This window comes from Eriocheir sinensis, chromosome 10, assembly GCF_024679095.1.
Source record: "Eriocheir sinensis breed Jianghai 21 chromosome 10, ASM2467909v1, whole genome shotgun sequence".
Taxonomy (NCBI): Eukaryota; Metazoa; Arthropoda; class Malacostraca; order Decapoda; family Varunidae; genus Eriocheir; species Eriocheir sinensis.
In genome coordinates, this window is record NC_066518.1 from 3,286,507 (window position 1) to 3,306,609 (window position 20,103).

A 20,103-nucleotide genomic window follows, 5' to 3' on the forward strand; every position below is an offset into this window, starting at 1 on the left:
ATGTTCGTTGCTAAACTAGTGCATGGTCTGTATCCCCCCCCCTCCAAAAAAAAAAAAAAAAAAAAGCGATGGAAAAACAATACGTTAAATTGGAGAAAGAATACACAGAAAACGCAAACCCCTATTTCTGTAAAATGACGGTACTTCCATATTTCTGAAGGTATACACAGGCACGGAAAATCTTAGTCATTAGTTAAAGTAAGACGCTGACGTCCGCCGATGGTTGTTGGGTTGCCGCAGAACATTAGCGCGGAGTTTAGGAGTTTGCTACTCTATACCATGATTTAGACCTTGCTCTATACTATCTTCTGTTGTGGGAGCGGCAAGTAGCGGGCATTTTTTTCTACACTCTTTTTGTTGCCCTTGTGCCGACTCTTTTGTTGTAAAAAAAAAAAAAAAAACCGGTTGTTACAATGCACAAATATACAACCGGAACATTACAGAAGCATAGGAGTCACAGGAGGAAGCTGGCCGCCTCTTTGCGCCACCACCAGAAGCCATTGAAAGCATAATCGGCTCCTGACCATCAGAAGGATTATAAAAATAGTTCTTGTGGTGAGAACTTGAGATATAGCAGTGATATTGCGTCATAATGTAGTAAAAGAGATGTTTGAACTTATTTGCTACATTTCTGCTAGTGGTTTTCATCATCCTGCCTTCCCCCCCACATTGCTTCCCTCCCTTCCCTCCACTCTATACCTCACTCACCTCCTTTACCTTCCAAAGAATGCTCCGCTTTAACTTCTAATGCTTAACTGTGGTGTCGAACGTTTTGAAACAATAATGCCACCCCTCTAAGTACGATCGGAGACATAGCTGCCCTCCTGCGTGCCCCCCCCCCCCCCCCCCTCCCCCCGTCACACACAGACTACACCACACCTCATCTCATGGTACCTCACCTGACCATTTCACTTCGCCCTACACCATACACACCACCCCACACTACCCCCACAATACACACACACACACACACACACACACACACACACACCACCACTACCACTACCACAATTTAAACAGCTCACCACATGACAACCCTTTGACGCCCTAACCACACGCAGCCTCCAGGAAGCCCTCGCAAGACGCCCCTAGAATATTAAATAATGTCAGAATATCAAGTGATGTCTGCCTTAAACAGTTCCGGAATTGGTCGTTACCTGTCTGGAATGTTCCAGGTCTTGCTTGTTCCCGAGTAGGGTGATGGGGGGGCGAGGGCAGTTCGGGCGTAGTCTGAAGATGGCGTGAAGCAGTCGGTTGGCGGTGAGGAAGGTGTGCCGCTCCGCCACGCTGTACACCACCAGGTAACAGTCGCACTGGCAGATCTCCATCGTCGGCAGCGTGTTGTCGCCCTGCAAAGAGTATTGGTCTCGTTAACTCGCCTTCCTCTGCCCTCCCTTCACCGCACGTTAAGGAGACGAAGCGGGCTCAGTGACTTGTGCCTTCCTGGTCATTAATGCGTCAAGTTCTGCACGTAATATTACTAAACAATCTTTCAATACATTGACTGTTATTGTTCTTCTTCTTCTTCTTCTTCTTCTTCTTCTTCTTCTTCTTCTTCTTATTATTATTATTATTATTATTATTATTATTATTATTATTATTATTATTATTATTATTATTATTATTATTATTATTATTATTGTTATTATTATTGTTTGTATTAATATTATTACCATTCTTATTTTGACTCTGATTCTTATGATTTTCATTGTTATTATTATTGTTATTATTTTTCCTATGACCACTAATAATAGCAATAATAATAATAATAATAATAATAATAATAATAATAATAATGAAATCGCCCGTCTCGAGAAGGGCAATAATGCTTTCGTCGTTATCTATTTCGTCTGTCAGTCTGTCTGTTCCCAAAATATCTAAAACCAGAGTGACATGGGAATATCCGGAGCTGAATTTCTCATAAGTGAACTGTGTGAAAAATCTTACAAACAGCTGACTGACTGACTGACAGGTCGGCCATGCCGAGGCCAGACCCGAGGAGGACCACGAGCTCGCCCACCAATTCTACGGTGCTTGCCGTGGAGCGGCCCGGACCCTGCCCAAGAAAATAAATCTGATGGAAACTTATGGATGATGGCGGCCATCTTCAAAGTCAAATTTTGGCCGATATGGTGCTTGGGTTACACGAATTATTTGGAACACTTTTCTTAATTATTGTTGTTACTGTTTGCTGCTATTATTGTTTGTACCCTCGTCTCCTCATCCTCATCATGAGCAGCAGCATTGTTTTTGTTGTTACTGCATAACAGTGACATGTGTTCTGTGGTATTTTCATTAGATAAACACCTTTAAGTTAAGCATTCCAGCCAGGCAAAGCTAATTGCTGCCGCCCGGCTTAAAAACGGGGTGGGACCGACTACCACTGCCAAGGACAGCCTGCCGGCGATGTGGGCCTGCGTAAAATAAACAAACAATAACAATACAAGAAGCGCACACACACACACACACACACACACACACACACACACACACACACACACACACACACACACACACACTGACCCTCCAAGGAAGGAAGAGGCTTCGCTCTACCTGCTTTATGCTGGCCCTGGTGTCCAGGTGGGGTCCGGCTCCTCGCCTTTAATGTGACCCAACTCGCCAGGCACCACACGGACGCCTCTCACTTAATTGCTCACAATCCCTGAAGCTTTGTTTATTTTTACTTTGGCGCTGCACGTCTAAAAATTGTCGTTTTCGAATCTTCATATTCAGTATTATTCTTGGAAATTGTAATGTCGTGTACCAGAAAAGATTTGTCATTACATGTTCTTTTTATATATTTCCTTCACCTATGATATTACTTTTACGGTACAGGACAGAGTTAGGGAAAATTTTAATAGAAAAACCTTGAGAAATTTTCCTTAATTTCTTTTATGCTTGACTTATATTTTCTGGATTTGGTTCGTATGTTAACTTATTATATTATACGCCAGCTATTGACATTCACATTGGCTGATTTTATTTAAGCTTTGTAGATGTTCAAGCAACTTTTGTGTAGTACAACACTATTTTCACTTTACCTTGTTCTTAAGTCCTGCTGCTGGCGTGTTTTTTTTTTGTTATTTGTATTTGATTTTTCATCGTTTGATATATTTTTTTTTACTCACCGGCCGCGCGGAGATGTCGACGATTTCCAAGTCCACGTGAAAGTCATCCATCTGAATGGCTTGCCGATATATTATGTCTGCAAGGAAACAAAAACACAACTTAGACATGCGGAAAACAATGCATGGGTTAGGCAGGCGGCGGGTGCTGTGCTGTGCCCGGGACGGACCCTCGCTGCGCACGGGGAGGAAAGGGCTGTGTGATGGACTCAGTTTCAAAGTTTCAAAGTCAAAATTGTTGTTATTGTTTTATATATTGTTTGAAGTAATGTGTGTGTATGTGTGTGTGTGTGTGTGTGTGTATGCGATCACAGGTGATGAGAAAGTTATGCTGTCAGCGAGCGATCGGCCAGAGTGGATTTCCTCCATTCAGTACCTAAGTAGAGTTGCGAAAAAAGATCAAATACAGCTGGCACAAAAACATAATAAAAGAAAACATACATACGTGCCTCTACATACAAACATTTATACAAAAATTCGTACCTACACATACATACATGCATACATACATTTACCTTTATATTCACACACACACACACACACACACACACACACACACACACACACGCATATGTCAATATTAAAAACACAATTAAACGAGTATTTTTTTTCCAGTATTATCGTTAGTGGGCCACATAAATGCCAGTGTGGGTGGGAGTCTGATGATCAAGTGACGATACCCCCCCAATGGTCTGTGTGTGTATGTGTGTGTGTGTTATTTTTAGGTGTGCAGCAGATTAAGCTTCGTTCAGTCATAGTGCGACTCTAGCGTGTGATATTTTCGCTTTCAGTCCATCAGTTTGCAGTCCGTGTTTGTTCAGTTTTAACCATTACGTAGTACTCAACGCAACACTAGCATTATCTAACGACTGACCTAGATGTTAAGGGTATGACTTATTTTAAGAGGATGACGGTGAAACGCTTTGACCGTGAATTGTAAAGTATTCAAAAGCGTGTAATAAAACTTGCAAAGACTTATGAAATAATGTACCTGTCTCGGTGCTTAGGGGGGGGGGGTGAGGGAGGGCGTGGGTGTGCAGAAGTGAATGTGTCTTTGTGTGAAAGTTCGGTTTTGACTGTCTTGCCTTAATTGTGCTCGTGTGTGTGTGAAAGAGAGAGAGAGAGAGAGAGAGAGAGAGAGAGAAGAGAGGGAAAGAGACTTATCATTGGCCAGTAATTAATGGAACTGATTTTCACACACACACACACACACACACACACACACACACACACACACACACACACACACACACACACACACACACACATTCGTCCCCTGCTTGAGAAGTACCCAGATTAAGACTCACTTTTTACATCGTCTCGTGCCTTCGCCTGGTGGCCCTGCAGCTCGCTTTCATTACCGTCCTTTGCACCTTCCTCCCCTCTCTCTCTAAGGTGCACCGTCTCACAAGCCACCATCATGTGTCCTCTTTCAAACGTGATGGTTAGGGTAAGATGAAGAAGGTCTGTTTGTGGCCGTGGTATAAGTAGTAGTAGTAGTAGTAGTAGTAGTAGTAGTGGTGGTGGTGGTGATGGTGGTATTGGTGGTGGTAGTTAGAAGACAGGATAGGGTAGAACAGGACAGTGTAGGATAGCGTAGGACAAGCTATGACAGGGCTGGACAGTGTAAGATAGGATAGGACAAGTTATGACAGGGTAGGACAGTGTATGATTGGGTAGTTGTAGTTATTGTAGTTATTGTATTTTGTCATAACCGCGCTAAGGTAAAAAAAAAAAGGTCTTTGTTGTTTTGAGTTTATTTTGTGTTTGTTTATTGTGTCATGTTTTAGTCTGATGTCGCGATATTTGTGTCCTTGCTTTAATATTAGACCCCACGTCTTCCTGCTGACAACCTGGAGAATGTCTGTGTGTTTGTTGAGAGAGAGAGAGAGAGAGAGAGAGAGAGAGAGAGAGAGAGAGAGAGAGAGAGAGAGAGAGAGAGAGAGAGAGAGAGAGAGAGAGAGAGAGAGAGAGAGACATTCCATAAAGGTTTCGCAATGTCTAAGGGCGAAGGTAATGTTTTCTTTTTTCTTCTTTCAGCGTCCTTTGCTCTCCCTGAGTGTGTCTATTTTGGTATATTTTTGCAATGCACTTTCGCAACGACTATTGTTTATGAAGGATTTGACGTCAGTAGTAGTAGCAGTAGTAGTAGTAGTAGTAGTAGTAGTGGGGCCAATGAATTGCTTTGTGAAAGGATATGAGAAAAGATACCGCTCACAACCCAACTCTAATTGATGGAGGCCCGCATAAGAATGATGAAAAAAAAATAGTAGTAGTAGTAGTAGTAGTAGTAGTAGTAGACTGGTAGAGTATTCCAGTGTTTGAAGCTCAATAACTCTTTTACTTAACTTCTTCTGCTGACTAATTGCGTTTTACCTTATGGCGGTCACTACATCTTTGCTTTTTTTTTGTTCTGGTATGTTATTCACAATGTCCAGATTCCCATTAAAGAACGAAGTCAATTTCAATCACGGAGAGTGGACGAGAATAACACCGGCGGCGGCCACGACGGTATTGAGAAAGCAAAAGAAAAAAAAAACTATAAGAATGATGAGAAGCAGGCAGAGGAAGAAGAAAGCTCAAACAAGAATAGAATGGACGGCGAGGGAAACAGAAAAGGTAAAACAGGATGCATTTGTTGTTGGTGGTGACGATGGCCTTGTTACGATTGGGGCGCAGGGAGGGAGAGATTGAGGCACTAATCACTCCGCCGGACAAGTGCAGATGGTGGTGGTGGCGGTGGTAGTAGTGGTGGTGGGGGGGGGGGGGGGTCCTTGATTGGGGAGTGATTTACTCCCCACTCGGGCGCGTTGTCGGGGCGTTTGTTTTTTTTTTCTTCTTCTTCTCTCTCTCTCTCTCTCTCTCTCTCTCTCTCTCTCTCTCTCTCTCTCTGTGTGTGTGTGTGTGTGTGTGTGTGTTACGTAAAGCCTTCCCTTTCAAAGACAGTTCAAGCACGGTCAAAGGAAGAGGCAAATCAAAACAGCCTCCTCCACCACCACCACCACCACCACCATATGCAACACCAATTCCAGCACCAACATGGCAACCAGCCCCATCCTCTCCCCCTCCCTCACTTTTCTCCCTTCCCCTCCTTTCCATTTCTCGACTTTTCCTCCTCCCATTCATCCTGTCACACCTTTTCTCTCTACACTCTTTTTTTTCTATCCTTTATATTTACCTCATTCATCATATTTCCTGTTTCCTATCATCCAACATTTTCCTACCTCTTATAAGTAACCAGACCTCATACTGTTACCCTCTTCCTCCGTTAATCCCCTTTCCCTTCCTTACCCTTAACCTAAATGATATATACTTAAGTCATTCACCATTCCCTCTATTCCCTACCCATACATTCAATCTCCCACCTTCCTTGCCCCATCCTTATCCCTCTCCCCAACTTCCCTTCCCCTACCTTGCTACCATCTACTCCTCTTCCCCACCCATTTCCTCTCACATGCTTCAAGCCGTCCCTCCTCTCCCCCTTCCTACCCCCAGATTTCCATCCCTTACTCCCCCGCTTCCTTATCCCACTACTATCCACTCCCTCCTTCACTCCTTTCCTCCCCTAGCCTTCCCTAGCCCCAGATTCCCTTCCCATGCTCTCCCTCTCCATCAGACACACTTCCGCCCCCCTGCTTCCCCTCCCCTACCTCCACTATCATCACCATATCGCCATCCCCCTCATCCTTTTCCTCCCCCATACATCCAGTCGTACCCCCCTTTCCCCCCCTGCCATAGATTTCCTTCCCATACTCCCCCTCCACCCCTCCCATGCCCCCATCCCTCCCCCCTCCATCAGGCTTCTGGACAAACAGCCGCCGCCTTTGATGTGTGATTAGAGGCTTGAGGGTCGGAGCATCGGCAGCCGCCCGGCCTTTGCTCGCCGCCAGAAGACGCCGCTGATGAGAGGGCGGGATGTCGGCCACGGCAGGATCAGGCGCGCGCAAAATCCCTCGCCGCTACCACGCGCTCCTGCCCACTCAGACTTGCCAACTTGCCCTCTGCCTTGCCTGTCTTGCTGTCTGTGTGTCTTTTTGCGTGTTTGTCTGTGCCTGTCTGCCTCACTGTCTGTCTTTGTGTCTGCTTGCATGTTTCATCTGTGTCTGTCTGTATATATATATATATGTCGTCTTTTTTTTTTTTTTTTTTTTTTTTACAGCAAAGGAAACAGCACTGGCCCCCCCCCAAAAAAAAAAATAATGAAAAAAAAGCGCATATTTTTTTTTTTTTTTTTGCCCGCCTATCTACCTGTCTGTGTGTCTTTATGTCTATGTTTGTCTGTGTCTGTCTGTTTGCCTGTCTGTTTAGCTCTCTTCCTCTAAATCTGTCTGCCATCTTGTCTGTACGCATGTCTGTGTCTTTTATGTGTTTGCTTTCTTGTCTGTTTGTTTTCCTCCCTTCCTCTGTCTGTCTGCCTTCTTGCCTATAATGTTTTCCTCCCTTCCTCTGTCTGTCTGCCTTCTTGCCTATAATGTTTTCCTCCCTTCCTCTGTCTGTCTGCCTTCTTGCCTATAATGTTTTCCTCCCTTCCTCTGTCTGTCTGTCTTTTTGCCTATAAGTATCTGTTTGTCTGTCCTTTGGCTACCTGTCTGTATCTACCTTTCTCGTGTCTGCCTGCCTCCTTGCCTCCCTGTTTAAATGTCTGCTTGTCTGTCTGTCTGTTTGAAGTTCACCTGCGTGTCTACTATCGTCGCCATCCCTCCACCCTTTTCCTCCCCCGTAGATCCAGCCGTACACCCCCCCCCTCCTTTCCCCCGCGGCCATAGACTCCCTTCACATATTCCCCCCCCCCCCTCCCATACCCCCCCCCCCCCCCCAGTTCATTTGTCTGACGTTACCATACCTGTGTGCCTGTCTCATGTCCTCTCTGATTTCCCATTTCTCTTTTCTATTTGCGTCCATTCAATGATTTTTTTTCTCTAGTACATTCTATTTACTTTTTACTTAATGGCATTTGTTCATTTTTTTTCTTTTCTATTCCTTTCGTTGCCTTTCATCTGGTTTTCTATCAATTAAGTTCGTTACCATCCCTTCCTCTCCTTTCCTCTCCTTTCCTTTCCTTTCCTTTCCTTTCCTTTCCTCCTTTACTTCCTCTCCCTTCCGTCACTTTCCCTTTCTCTCCTTCCTTTCCCCTCCCTTGTTTTCCCTTCCCTTCCTTTCCTTTTCCGTTCCTTTTTACCATTCCTTCCTTTTCCTTGTTTTTCCTCTCCTTTTATCCACATTTCTCCCTTTCCAACCTTTTTTTTTTCGTTTCCCTTCCGTTTCCTTCCATTCGCTTTTCTTTTTGAGCTTTATTTTGTGTCCTTTCTCATATACTCCTGTTCCTCCATTTTATAACCTTCTTTTTCACATCTTTTCTTTTTGTTTTCTTCACTCCCCCATTTCTTTCCCTTTGGTTCCACTATTTTTCTAACTTCCTTTCCTCTTACTCATTCTGTACATATTTTTACGACTTGCTTTCTTCTCTTTTGCTTTCATATCCGACTTTTCTCCCTTTTGGTTTCCTGTTTTTTATCTCCTCCTTTTCCACCTCAATCTGCACCTTCACCTCCTATTCTTACATACCATTCTTATTATCGTTCCTGCGCTATTTTTCTTGTTTTTCGTCGGTCTTTACTCCATTTTCCTTCTTTCATGTCGTTTCGTCCTACGCTTCCTTCACCGCTTGCAGCCTCTCCTTTCTTTTTCTGTCTCATGTCTTTCCTCCTTTCTCTTCTTACCCTCTCATTCGCCCGACAGTTGCTTTTTCTTCTACTTCCCTTGCTCTTCCTTGCTTTCTCCTTTAATCGTGCCTCCCATTTCATCGTGTGCCTCCCATGCCTCGCTCTTCCCCTCAGAAATAGGATGCCTTTGGAGAGAAATAAATAGTGCTTACGTAGGGAAAGGATTTTTTCAGCTGGCATTTATTTTAGATCATGGATTCGATGGTTTATTTGGGGACTTGTTTTGGTTGTGAGTGTTTTGAGTTGTAGTTTGTTTCCCATGTGTGTTGCGTGTTGATGATTTACTTTGTCCTTCCCTGTATACCGAATCCCTGTTCAGCTTCTCGATGTGGCTCGTCTGCATCGTTGGACAAGAGCAGTTATGTTTTCTCTTAAATTTACGTCTTATGAGCTGACCAGTCTCCTCCAACGGTCTAAGACTCTATCGTTTTGTATTATTTTACGGTAAGGCAGCCAGCTCAAAGGCATAAACAACAAAAATGACATCATCATCATCATCATCAACATCAACAACAACAACAAAACAGAAATGCCCGCTAAGTAGTAGTCTCGCAAAGGAAAACACAATTTGAAGTGGTCATCTTTCAAAACCGGCACGTGCAAGGAAGAACAGCCCTCGTTTCCTTTCTCTTGCACGGAAGCCTCACGAGTCGTGTATTCATAATGCGGAACTTTCCCTTCCACCGTGCGGGCCACGTGGGGAGGCGTATCCTTGAAGCGAAGGCCAGGTGTGTGCCAGGTAGCGAGGGTCACCTGTCCGTCCGGCCTAATTGATGGACAGATAGGAGGTATTGTTCCTGGTCGCAATCGATAATGCATACGTGATATCTGTGTCTGTTCGTATGTCTTTATGTCTCCCTCTACCTATCTATCTGTCTGTATCAATCTATCTCCCTCTCTTTACTTTTTTTTCAAACTTTTCATTATGTAAAAAAAAGTTTGTATCGTTCATTCGTATATCAATAACGTTCATGTAAGGATGGGATGAATCTACAGTTGACGTTTTTTTTTTTTTTCATTCTAATTTGTTGTTTCCTTATTCGTTGCTTTTTTTCATACTCATAATGTGTGTGTGTGCGTGTGTGTGTGTGTATGTGTGTGTGTGTGTTTGGATATGCTCCCTGAATGTGTATCTTTCTGTCTGCCGGGCCGTCTGTCAGACAGCTTTGATTGACCATTGTCCTTCGCCTTCTCTCCTCCCTCTACATCCATCGATCTCTTCTTCCTTTTCCGTTTTCTCTCATTTTCCTCTCTTCTTCCTCTTCGTCTCCATCTCACAGCCTTTAATTGGCTTTGAGTTGAATCATCCTGTAATGAGGACCAAAATCGATCTTTCCACACTCTTGGTTAATTAAGAGAGAGAGAGAGAGAGAGAGAGAGAGAGAGAGAGAGAGAGAGAGAGAGAGAGAGAGAGAGAGAGAGAGAGAGAGAGAGAGAGAGAGAGACAGACAGACAGACAGACAGACAGACAGACAGACAGACAAACAGACAACATCACTGGTAATTATAGTTAATAGCAAATGATTCTACTGACAATGGCACATCCCCCCCCCCCCTACACCCACACAAAGACAGTAGCAATAACACCGACAACAACAACAACAACAACAACCCCCCCCCACCCCGACCCAACACACACTCGCATCCAGTCTCATTACATTTCATTGACGCTTCCTTACAATCAGACGGCGGTCACCTGTACTTACCAACTTGTGACTTGTACTCTCCGATGAAGCGCCGCGTGAGGTAGCGGACCGTGATGGCTGCGGAGAGAGGGAAAGTAGGCAGGCATTAGTAACCCCGACATGGTGAGGGAAAGTGGGAAGAGGAGGCTGGGTAGACTGATGGAGAAGTAATGTTGTTTTCACCGGAAGTCTAGAGAAGGAGGAAGACCCTGGTGATTGCGAAGGAATAAAGTAAGTAGGGAGGCATTAGTGAGTGTTAAAGTGAGGAAAAGAGAAAGAGGAGGAGAATAGACGTGAAGGAAGGATGAGTTTTTGACTGCAAGTGGAGAGAAGGAAGGGGAGAGAGAAAGACGGATGGGATGCGATGAAGGAGAGATGAAAGGAAGGAGGAAAGAAGAGAGAGAGAGAGAGAGAGAGAGAGAGAGAGAGAGAGAGAGAGAGAGAGAGAGAGAGAGAGAGAGAGAGAGAGAGAGAGAGAGAGAGAGAGAGAGAGAGAGAGAGAGAGAGAGAGAGAGAGATTAATGATATTACAAGTATGGGAGACAGCAAGGGAAGGAAAAGAAGAAGCAAGATCAAGGATGTGCTAGTGAGTGGATGTTGAAGGGGAGTGAAGTAGCTCTGGGAGAGAAAGGAAAATGTTGATCAGATGAAGAATTACGTTTAGGAGTTACAGCGTGGGGAGGTACTAAGAAAAATCATGTTCAAAGAAAAGGAGCAGGAAAGTCATTGGATTGAATTAATGTAGATAGATTCCGGCATGATCGTGAAAGAAAGAAAAAGTTATTGATATGCAAACAGTGGGATAAAAATACTGTAATTCATGGAAGGTGGTAGAAAAAAAAGTCACGTTGAATAAAAATGAGAAGGAAAGTCATGGATGTGAATTATTGTAGATAGAAACCGGAGGGATCGAGAAATAAATAAAAAAAAAGTTATAGAAATGCAAAAATGTAAATGAAAAACTGGAATTCTAAAAAAAAAGGAAAAAAGGGAGATCCGTCATTTGAGCAGAAAAAGACAAAGTGAGGGAGAATAAAAATAAAAAATAAAATATTGAGAGGAAAGAAGGGAAACAGGAATTTAGGAAGTGTAGAAACGAAAGAAAAAAAAAATATAGTTTTCGCCATTCATGGAAACGTCGCAAAGAAGGATATATAATCGCATTTGAAACTTTACATGTTGAAAAAGGGAAGTTTGGAATGGCAATGGGAAGGGCAAGGATGATGGTCGGGAATGAAAGCAAAGGAAAGGAAAAGGGATGAAAGGAATAATTAGCCATGAAAAGAAGGGAAAAAAATGAAAAGACTGAATGATTGGAATGGAATGGAAAGTTGTCTCCACGTGTGTGTTTGTGTGTGTGTGTGTGTGTGTGTGTGTGTGTGTGTGTGTGTGTGTGTTTATACCCGCACGATGACCGCGATTCCAGTAAGGGCCGCGGTCTTCCTGGAATCGGCGAGCCATAACCGCAGACTCCCGCACTGTCAACACACTCCCAAAAATTATCCTTCCCCCTTTACTGTTTCCTCGCTTGCCCTTGCCCTCCAGCGCTACTCTTACACTTTTTTTTATTATTCTGATTGCTTTTCTTCTTGTTCTTCTTTTTCGTGTTACTGTTGTTGTTCTTGTTCTTCTTTTTCTTCTTCTTCTTTCTTCTTTTCCTCATTTTCTTCCTCTTCTTCCTCTCCTTCTTTTTCTTCCTCTTTTTCTTCTTATTCTTCCTCTTCTTCTTTTTCTTCTTCTTCTTTTTCTTCTTCCTCTTCTCCTTCTTCTTCTTCTTCTTCTTCTTCCTCTTCTTCTTCTTCTTCCTCTTCTTCTTCTTCCTCATCTTCTTCCTCTTCTCCTTCTTCTTCTTCTTCTTCTTCGTCTTCTTTTGTTACATCGTGTTTTTCTTTCTTTTTCTTGTTCTTCTTTCCCTGTTCTTCCTCCACGTCCTCTAACACCATTACTCTTCCCTTGCCTGCCATTGCCCGTGTACCTACTTCGCAATGCTGCCTCCCTCCTTCTCTTATTTCCCTAACACAACCACTTCTGTTCCCTCCTTCCCTTACATCACTGACCTTTACCTCCACTTCTATCCGTTCTTCCTTACCACTCTCTTCCCTCCCTTTCCCTTTAGTCTCTTTCCCTAATACTTGGTTCTCTCTTATTTCCTTCTTTCTCTCTACCAGCCGCCAATAGTGTTCTACCGTCATCCTCTTCCCCTTCCTCCTCTTCCTCCTCTTCTCCCTCTCACTCCTCACAGCCCCGTTCGCTCCACGCCCCAAGAAACATTCGGGTCGGTGTACGCACGTCAGGGTTTAATGCGCTAATGTCGGGGAGAAATTTAACTCCTTTTACGTTTAGTTGGCTCCGTGTGAGAGGCGTGATGAAAAATGGTGTTTGGTTTCCATAGAGTTAGGAAGACGGCGGCGATGGTGGAGGACGTGGAAGCGGCTGGCGGTGTCTCGCTAAAGCTAAGTAGGGATAGGTCGAGACGGATGAGAGAAGGTGTGGCCGCTGATGAGGACGTAAGGAGATGGAGGAGGTACATAGAAGGGGAGAAAATCTAACCCGTTGCGTTGATTACTGTGATTAAATTTGATGAATACTGTAGAGGTAAGAAGTTAGAGACTCCCAAGTTAATAAAATGCGCATATCAGTGTGAAGTTAAACGAAGGAATGGGTGTCGTAGATGGCAGCAAAGGGGAGTGGTATGCTTTCATGAAAACAACAACACTGAAATAAATAAGGGACAAATATATATAGATTAACGGAAAGGGAGAAGGGAAGGAAGGTTGCTAAGTTTCCATGAATGATAAAGGAGAGGAGAGTGTTAGTTGTCCGTGAATGAGGAAGGAAGAGAGAATGTTAGGTGTACATGAATGGGGGAGGAAGAAAGAATGTTGGGTGTCCATAACTGGGAGAGGAAGAGAAAAGAGAATGTTGGGTGTCCGTGAATGAGAGAGGAAGAGAGAATGTTGGGTGTCCGTGAATGAGGGATTAAGAGAGAATGTTGGGTGTCCATAAATGAGGGATTAAGAGAGAATGTTGGGTGTCCGTGAATGAGGAAGGAAGATAATGTTAGGTGCCCGTGAATGAGGGACTAAGAGAGAATGTTGGGTGTCCATAAATGAGGGATTAAGAGAGAATGTTGGGTGTACGTGAATGAGGGATTAAGAGAGAATGTTGGGTGTCCGTGAATGAGGGATTAAGAGAGAATGTTGGGTGTCCGTGAATGAGGGATTAAGAGAGAATGTTGGGTGTCCGTGAATGAGGGATTAAGAGAGAATGTTGGGTGTCCGTGAATGAGGGATTAAGAGAGAATGTTGGGTGTCCGTGAATGAGGATTAAGAGAGAATGTTGGGTGTCCGTGAATGAGGGATTAAGAGAATGTTGGGTGTCCATAAATGAGGGATTAAGAGAGAATGTTGGGTGTCCGTGAATGAGGGATTAAGAGAGAATGTTGGGTGTCCGTGAATGAGGGATTAAGAGAGAATGTTGGGTGTCCATAAATGAGGGATTAAGAGAGAATGTTGGGTGTCCGTGAATGAGGGATTAAGAGAGAATGTTGGGTGTCCGTGAATGAGGGATTAAGAGAGAATGTTGGGTGCCCATGAATGAGGGATTAAGAGAGAATGTTGGGTGTCCGTGAATGAGAGAGAGAGAGAGAGAGAGAGAGAGAGAGAGAGAGAGAGAGAGAGAGAGAGAGAGAGAGAGAGAGAGAGAGAGAGAGAGAGAGAGAGAGAGAGAGAGAGAGAGAGAGAGAGATGGTTGGGTGTCCATAAATGAAAGAGGAATAGAGGATGTTCGGTGTCCATGCATTTCCTTATCGGCACTCTACTACAAATGGACGGCAAAACACATAAAAACTTTACAGCCACTTACCTGATTTCCCGACGGCGTGGCCCCCGAGCACGAGCAGGCGGATCACGGGGCTCCCCTCAACACCTCCTCCTTCTTCCCCCTCTCCCTGTTCTCCTTCAGTCTCGCTTCCTCCTTGTCCTCTCGTCTCGTGGTTCCAAGTGACGCCTCCGCTCCCGCTTCCCTTCCCTTCCTCGCCTCCTCCCGTGCCAGCGTCTGTCCTTCCCAAGTCGTCACAGCCGCCGCCTGGAGTGTCCATGGCTGCGTGACCCTGGAAGGAGAGATAAGAATGATGGGCCACGTACAAGGTATAGAAAAGGGACGTTGCCTGGTCAGGATTTTGTTATGAAGAAGAAAAATTGTACTTGAATTAGCGTTGACTCGGCGTTTTAGTTTCTAGTTTTTCTTTGAGAGCCGCGGCTGTTGTTTAGAGGGAGTGGAAAGGGAGAGGAGGGAAGGAACGCGTGCATGTTGTAGGGAGGGGACGTTGCCTGGTCAAAATTTTGTTATAAAGGAAAAATAATGTTCTTGAAATGAAGTTAAATTGACGGCTTAGTTTCCAGCCTCTGCTTGAAACCCGCGGCTGTTGTTTAGAGAGAGTTTACGTAAATTCTCTCGCGATTACAGGCTGAAAAAAATATATATATATGAATGATAAATATCCACACACATATGAGGATAAATTCTTAAAGCATTGTAAAACCGAACCGTGTAGTAGACATGTTGTGGACGACTTCACACACTATCAGCCTGTGTGTCCGGCTTGTCCACAGTCCGGCGTCGTCCTTAATGTGGAACTAACTTGTTTTTGTCCCACGTAATGAGATCGCTGATGCTCGAGTGACGTCACGGAAGATCATCATTATACAACATAAGAACATAAGAACATAAGAACACAGAGAGACTCCAAGAGGCCTAAAGGCATACACAAGGCAGCTCCAGATTCCCCGCCACTACCTCCTGTCATCCTCGTCCATGTAGCTATCCAGTCTACTCTTAAAACAAGCTATCGACTAAGGGGAGCGAGGCGTAAAGGCGAACCGCATCCACACCCTGACGAGGAAGAAGCCATAATAAAGGGATGACCGTGCCTGAAATAACAACTGAATGATGAAGTCACGGTAAAATGTGCACGAAGACAGAAAAGGAAAATCTTAGGAGAAAAACACCCTAACGCAGAGAGCAAATAAAATCAATGAGTAAAGTTTCCCACAAAGACAATCATTTAGCAAAGAATTAAAACAGAGACGAACAGAACAGAAATAAAATCGATGAGTTAAAGTGTCCCGCAAGCAGAAGACAATTATGAAGCAGAGAAATAAAACAAATGCACAGAAATAAGTAGATCAAATGAAATCAAATCAATGTGTTAAATTTCCCACAAACAGAAGACAATCACGAAGAAGAGAATTAGTAGAGAAACGCATACTAAGAAATCAAACCGATGTGTAAAATTTCCTACAAGCAGAAGACATTCACGAAGAAAAGAATTAATAGAGAAACGCATACTTAGAAATCAAATCAATGTGTTAAATTTCCCACAAACAGAAGACAATTACGAAGAAGAGAATTAGTAGAGAAACGCATACTAAGAAATCAAATAGATGCGTAAAATTCCCCACAAGCAGAAGACAACTACGAAGAAAAAGAATTAACAGAGAAACGCATACTTAGAAATTAAACCAATGCGTAAAATTTCCCACAAGTAGAAAAAGCGAATTAAAATAGAAACGCACATTAACCCCTTAACTGCGGATTTCCTACCAGAAGACATCATCAAGCTACAGGAATGGAACAAAAAGTGGCTGCTACAATTCAGTGAAGAAAAGTGTAAAGTCCTGCGCCTTGGGAGGGGATATCCAGCACACCAATACCACATGGGAAACACTCCACTATCCACCATCCAGGCTACAAGTGAAGGCTAAACACTTGACAATCGCAGCTGACCGGTTTAGAAATAAGGCATCAAAGAGGAGGAAGGATTTTAATTAGGATCACACCCACTCCTTCCACCGCTTCCGGCCACTCCCTCTTCCCTCCTCTTAACCCAGACAGAATTTTCCAGCACGCGAGACACGAGATATTTTTTTCTCTCTCCAGACAAGATTTTTTTATTTTTTATCCCAAGCGAGACAGTTTTTTCTTCCCTCCCCACGCCGGCCTACACAACGATTAGACACGTAAGTTAATGCTTCCTCGTAAAAAAAAAGTAATTGGCTTTCATTTTCACTCATAAGAAACTAATATGGAAATTGGCGTTAGCATCATTTCCACGCCCCGTCTCTGTCTGTCTGTCTGCCCGTCTGTTTGTCTGTCTGTGTGTGTAATTAGCATGTTTGTTTCTTTCCTTTTCTCCATTTTCCTGCCCTCAGTCTTTTATTTATATTTCTCACCCGCCTACAACTTGTCCAGGCTCACCTTTATGCAAAATGTTCCTTTTCCCTTTAGCACCTGAAGTTATTTCTAAAAACCATTCGGAAAACATAAACATTAGCCTTTTTTTTCTTTTATAATCCTTTCTTTGTGCTCTCTCTCTCTCTCTCTCTCTCTCTCTCTCTCTCTCTCTCTCTCTCTCTCTCTCTCTCTCTCTCTCTCTCTCTCTCTCTCTCTCTCTCTATCTCTATCTATCTCTATCTCTATCTATCTATTTATCTATGCTTATCTATATCTTTGTATCTATCTGTTGTCTCTTTATCTAACTATTTATAACGCCCAATACACACACACACACACACACACACACACACACACACACACACACACACACACACACACACACACAGATAGACAAACAACCACCAACACACTCATTAATCTGTTGTCTGGTGATTTGATGCTCCGTCCAATTGGCGGGAGTTGAGGGGCCCCAATCAAGAGCTGACGTCACCGATCACCAGCCTGCCTCTGCTGGGAACCTTATTGTGTCGAGAATAGGAAGATTTAATGAGGGAAACGTGAGGAGACGAACCGTTTTATTCCGTCCCCTTTTTTCGTGTGAGTTGGGAGTGAGGTATTTATAGAGGAATAGAAAGTTAGACAGACAGAGATAGACGAACACGTACAGATGAACGATAGATAGGTAGGCAGATAGAGATAGATGGACACATACAGATATACAGACAGATAGAATGACCGTCAAATGGTGGGTGGCTTTGGGGATTGAGATAGGAATAGATCACTGGAAAGGTAGACAGACAGACAGACGAGCACATACAGATAAACAGAGAAGGAATGACAGACAAACGGGAAGTGGTCGTTAGGAGAAAGGTATAAGCTGACCGATGGAAAGACAGACAGATAGACAGACAAAGAATGACAGACAAACGGGAAGTGGTCGTTAGGAGAAAGGTATAAACTGACCGATGGAAAGACAGACAGATAGACAGACAAACGGGAAGTGGTTGTTAGGAGAAAGGTATAAACTGACCGATGGAAAGAGAGACAGACAGACAGAAAGAATGACTAACAAACGATAAGCTCTTGTTTGGGATGAAATATAAATAAACTGATGCAAAGTACACACAGATAGATAGATATAGAGATGGTAAGGTAGTCTGACAGAGATAGGACACATAAAGAGACAGAGAAAGAATGACAGACAGACGATAATTGCTTGTTGGGAGTGAGGTATAAATAAATGGATGGAAAGGTAGACGGATTGATATAGTAAGGTCGACATAGACAGACAGACACACACAGACAGACAGTGAAAGAATACCAGCCGGAGGGGGTAGCTAAGCGCGTGAGGGGGAGTTTGTGAGAAAGCAAGAGATTAGTGAATTCTGTGTAAATAATTGCCCGGAACGTATGATCGTGTCCTTCCCACCTCCTCTTTTGTAATCATCTAATCATCATCACCACCTTCACCACTCACAATTATTGCTATTTTTCTGCCACCATAACCACCACCACCACTACCACTACCACGGAACATTCTCACCCTCCTCCCGTCACCATCCATCCCATTTGCATCCATCCTCATCCCTCCCTTTGTTTTCCTCTCAATCACCATCAACACAGCGCACCACCTCCTCAGTCACCGTCTCCATCCCTACCACCACCACCACCACCAGTGACACCAGTTGGGTTCCACTCTATCACCATCACCATCCAACGACGTCCCCATCCTTCACTACCACCGCCACCCCCACTAACACCAGCGATCTCTCTTATTCCACCTTCACCACCACCATCACCACCACCACCACCATCTGAAGCATCACGAGTATCACCATTCACCTCCTTCACCACCTCCACCTCCACCATCACCACAGTTCTCGGTCTGACGAAAAATGAAGTCACTTTCTTTGTGTTTTCCGGCTTTTTCAAAACACCTAGTTAACATGTAATTGGTGTTTGTTTTCTACCTTTTGAGTCACCTTAACTTTTATTTCGTTATTTTTACATTCTCTTCATCAAAATTGAACTGTGGATATTTTTTCTGTCCTCCGCTCCGTCTCTTTTGCTACTGTCCTTATCTGCTGTTCCCTAAGTACTTTCTCCCTGTTTATAGTTGATTTCATAACCTCGCTCGTGTTCTCTGTCTCTCTCTCTCAGCTCAGTACACACTCGTCCCCGCCACTTGATGTGTTGACTCGGCTTCCATGGCTGCTGTTACACCCATTACCCCCACCCCTCCATCGCCTACTACTACTGTTTTGATTTTTTTTTCCTTTAGCTGCTTCCCATTCTGAAAACTACTACAACTACTACTACTACTACTACTACTATTACTACCACTTCTACTGTTTTGATTTTTGTTCTTTTTTGCCCTTTAGATGCCTCTCTGAAAAACTACTGCAATTACTACTACTACTACTACTACTAACACTACTACTACTACTACTACTACTACTACAACTACTACTGCTTTTACTACTATTTCTACTGTTTTAATCTGAGAAAAAAATAAACAGGTAAAAAATGACGGTAGGAAGGTAATCAGTTTGGTAATTAAAGCATCCATCACTTCCAACCCACGGCACAGAAAGCGCGCGTGTTGCAGATGACGTTATAAATCTCGCGGCAGACATGCGCAGGTCCGTATCCATAGTACCCCACGCGCCCTCTCATTGGTCCGCCGGTGATGACGTGGCGATGACGTGACGGGCGCTATTGGCTGCCTCGGGGCCTGAATTGTGATACCTCTTACCTGATTTGACCCCGCATCGCTGACGTCACTAAATATTACACGTCACTAGTTCCGTTTCCGTGACGTCACTTATCACCGCTGGGTATAGTAAGATGAGGAGGAGGAGGGGAGAAGGAGATGGAGGAGGTGGAGGAGGAGGATGTGGAGGAGGTGACTACGTGGGTGTGGAGATTGTGCTACTAGAGTGTTCCATTGCGTGACTGGAGTGTGTAGGTGACAGGATATTGTGGAAAGAGTTAAAGGTGACACGAATCGATGTGGAATTAGAGAGTATATAGACCATAATCTCATACATACTCCTCTCCAATCTTTTTAGAGGCAGTAAGTAGCGGGCTTTTTTTCCATAAGGCTTTCGTAGAGGGTGGGGGGCTTCGTGGTGCAGTGGTTAGCACACTCGGCTCACAATCGAGATAGCCCGGGTTCGATTCCCGGGCGGAGTGGAAAAATTTGGGCTGCTTTTCCGATACCCTACGCCCCTGTCCACCCAGCAGTGAATGGGTACCAGGTATTAATCGAGGGTTGTGTCCCGTCTCCTGGGATCTTTTCCCTTCTCCTATAATTCCTTCCCCCTCCTGTCT

The 20,103-nt window shown here is 44.0% G+C and overlaps 1 protein-coding gene and 1 long non-coding RNA gene across 5 annotated transcripts in view; one reads left to right on the top strand and one right to left on the bottom strand.

The window, feature by feature from the left end:
- LOC126996448 (uncharacterized) overlaps window positions 1-20,103 on the top strand; it is a 95,450-nt gene that overhangs the window by 33,605 nt on the left and 41,742 nt on the right. The gene's annotated exons all lie outside the window — the stretch shown is intronic.
- Window positions 1-20,103, bottom strand: part of LOC126996447 (uncharacterized) — an 82,938-nt gene that overhangs the window by 6,772 nt on the left and 56,063 nt on the right. For all 4 annotated transcript variants that reach the window (XM_050856900.1, XM_050856902.1, XM_050856903.1 and 1 more), the window contains exons 3-6: window positions 14,398-14,644; window positions 10,555-10,611; window positions 3,129-3,205; window positions 1,158-1,349 (exon numbers count right to left, since the gene is read on the bottom strand). In XM_050856900.1, the coding sequence (XP_050712857.1) occupies window positions 1,158-1,349; window positions 3,129-3,205; window positions 10,555-10,611; window positions 14,398-14,644 (573 nt within the window). The remainder of the gene's footprint in view (window positions 1-1,157; window positions 1,350-3,128; window positions 3,206-10,554; window positions 10,612-14,397; window positions 14,645-20,103) is intronic.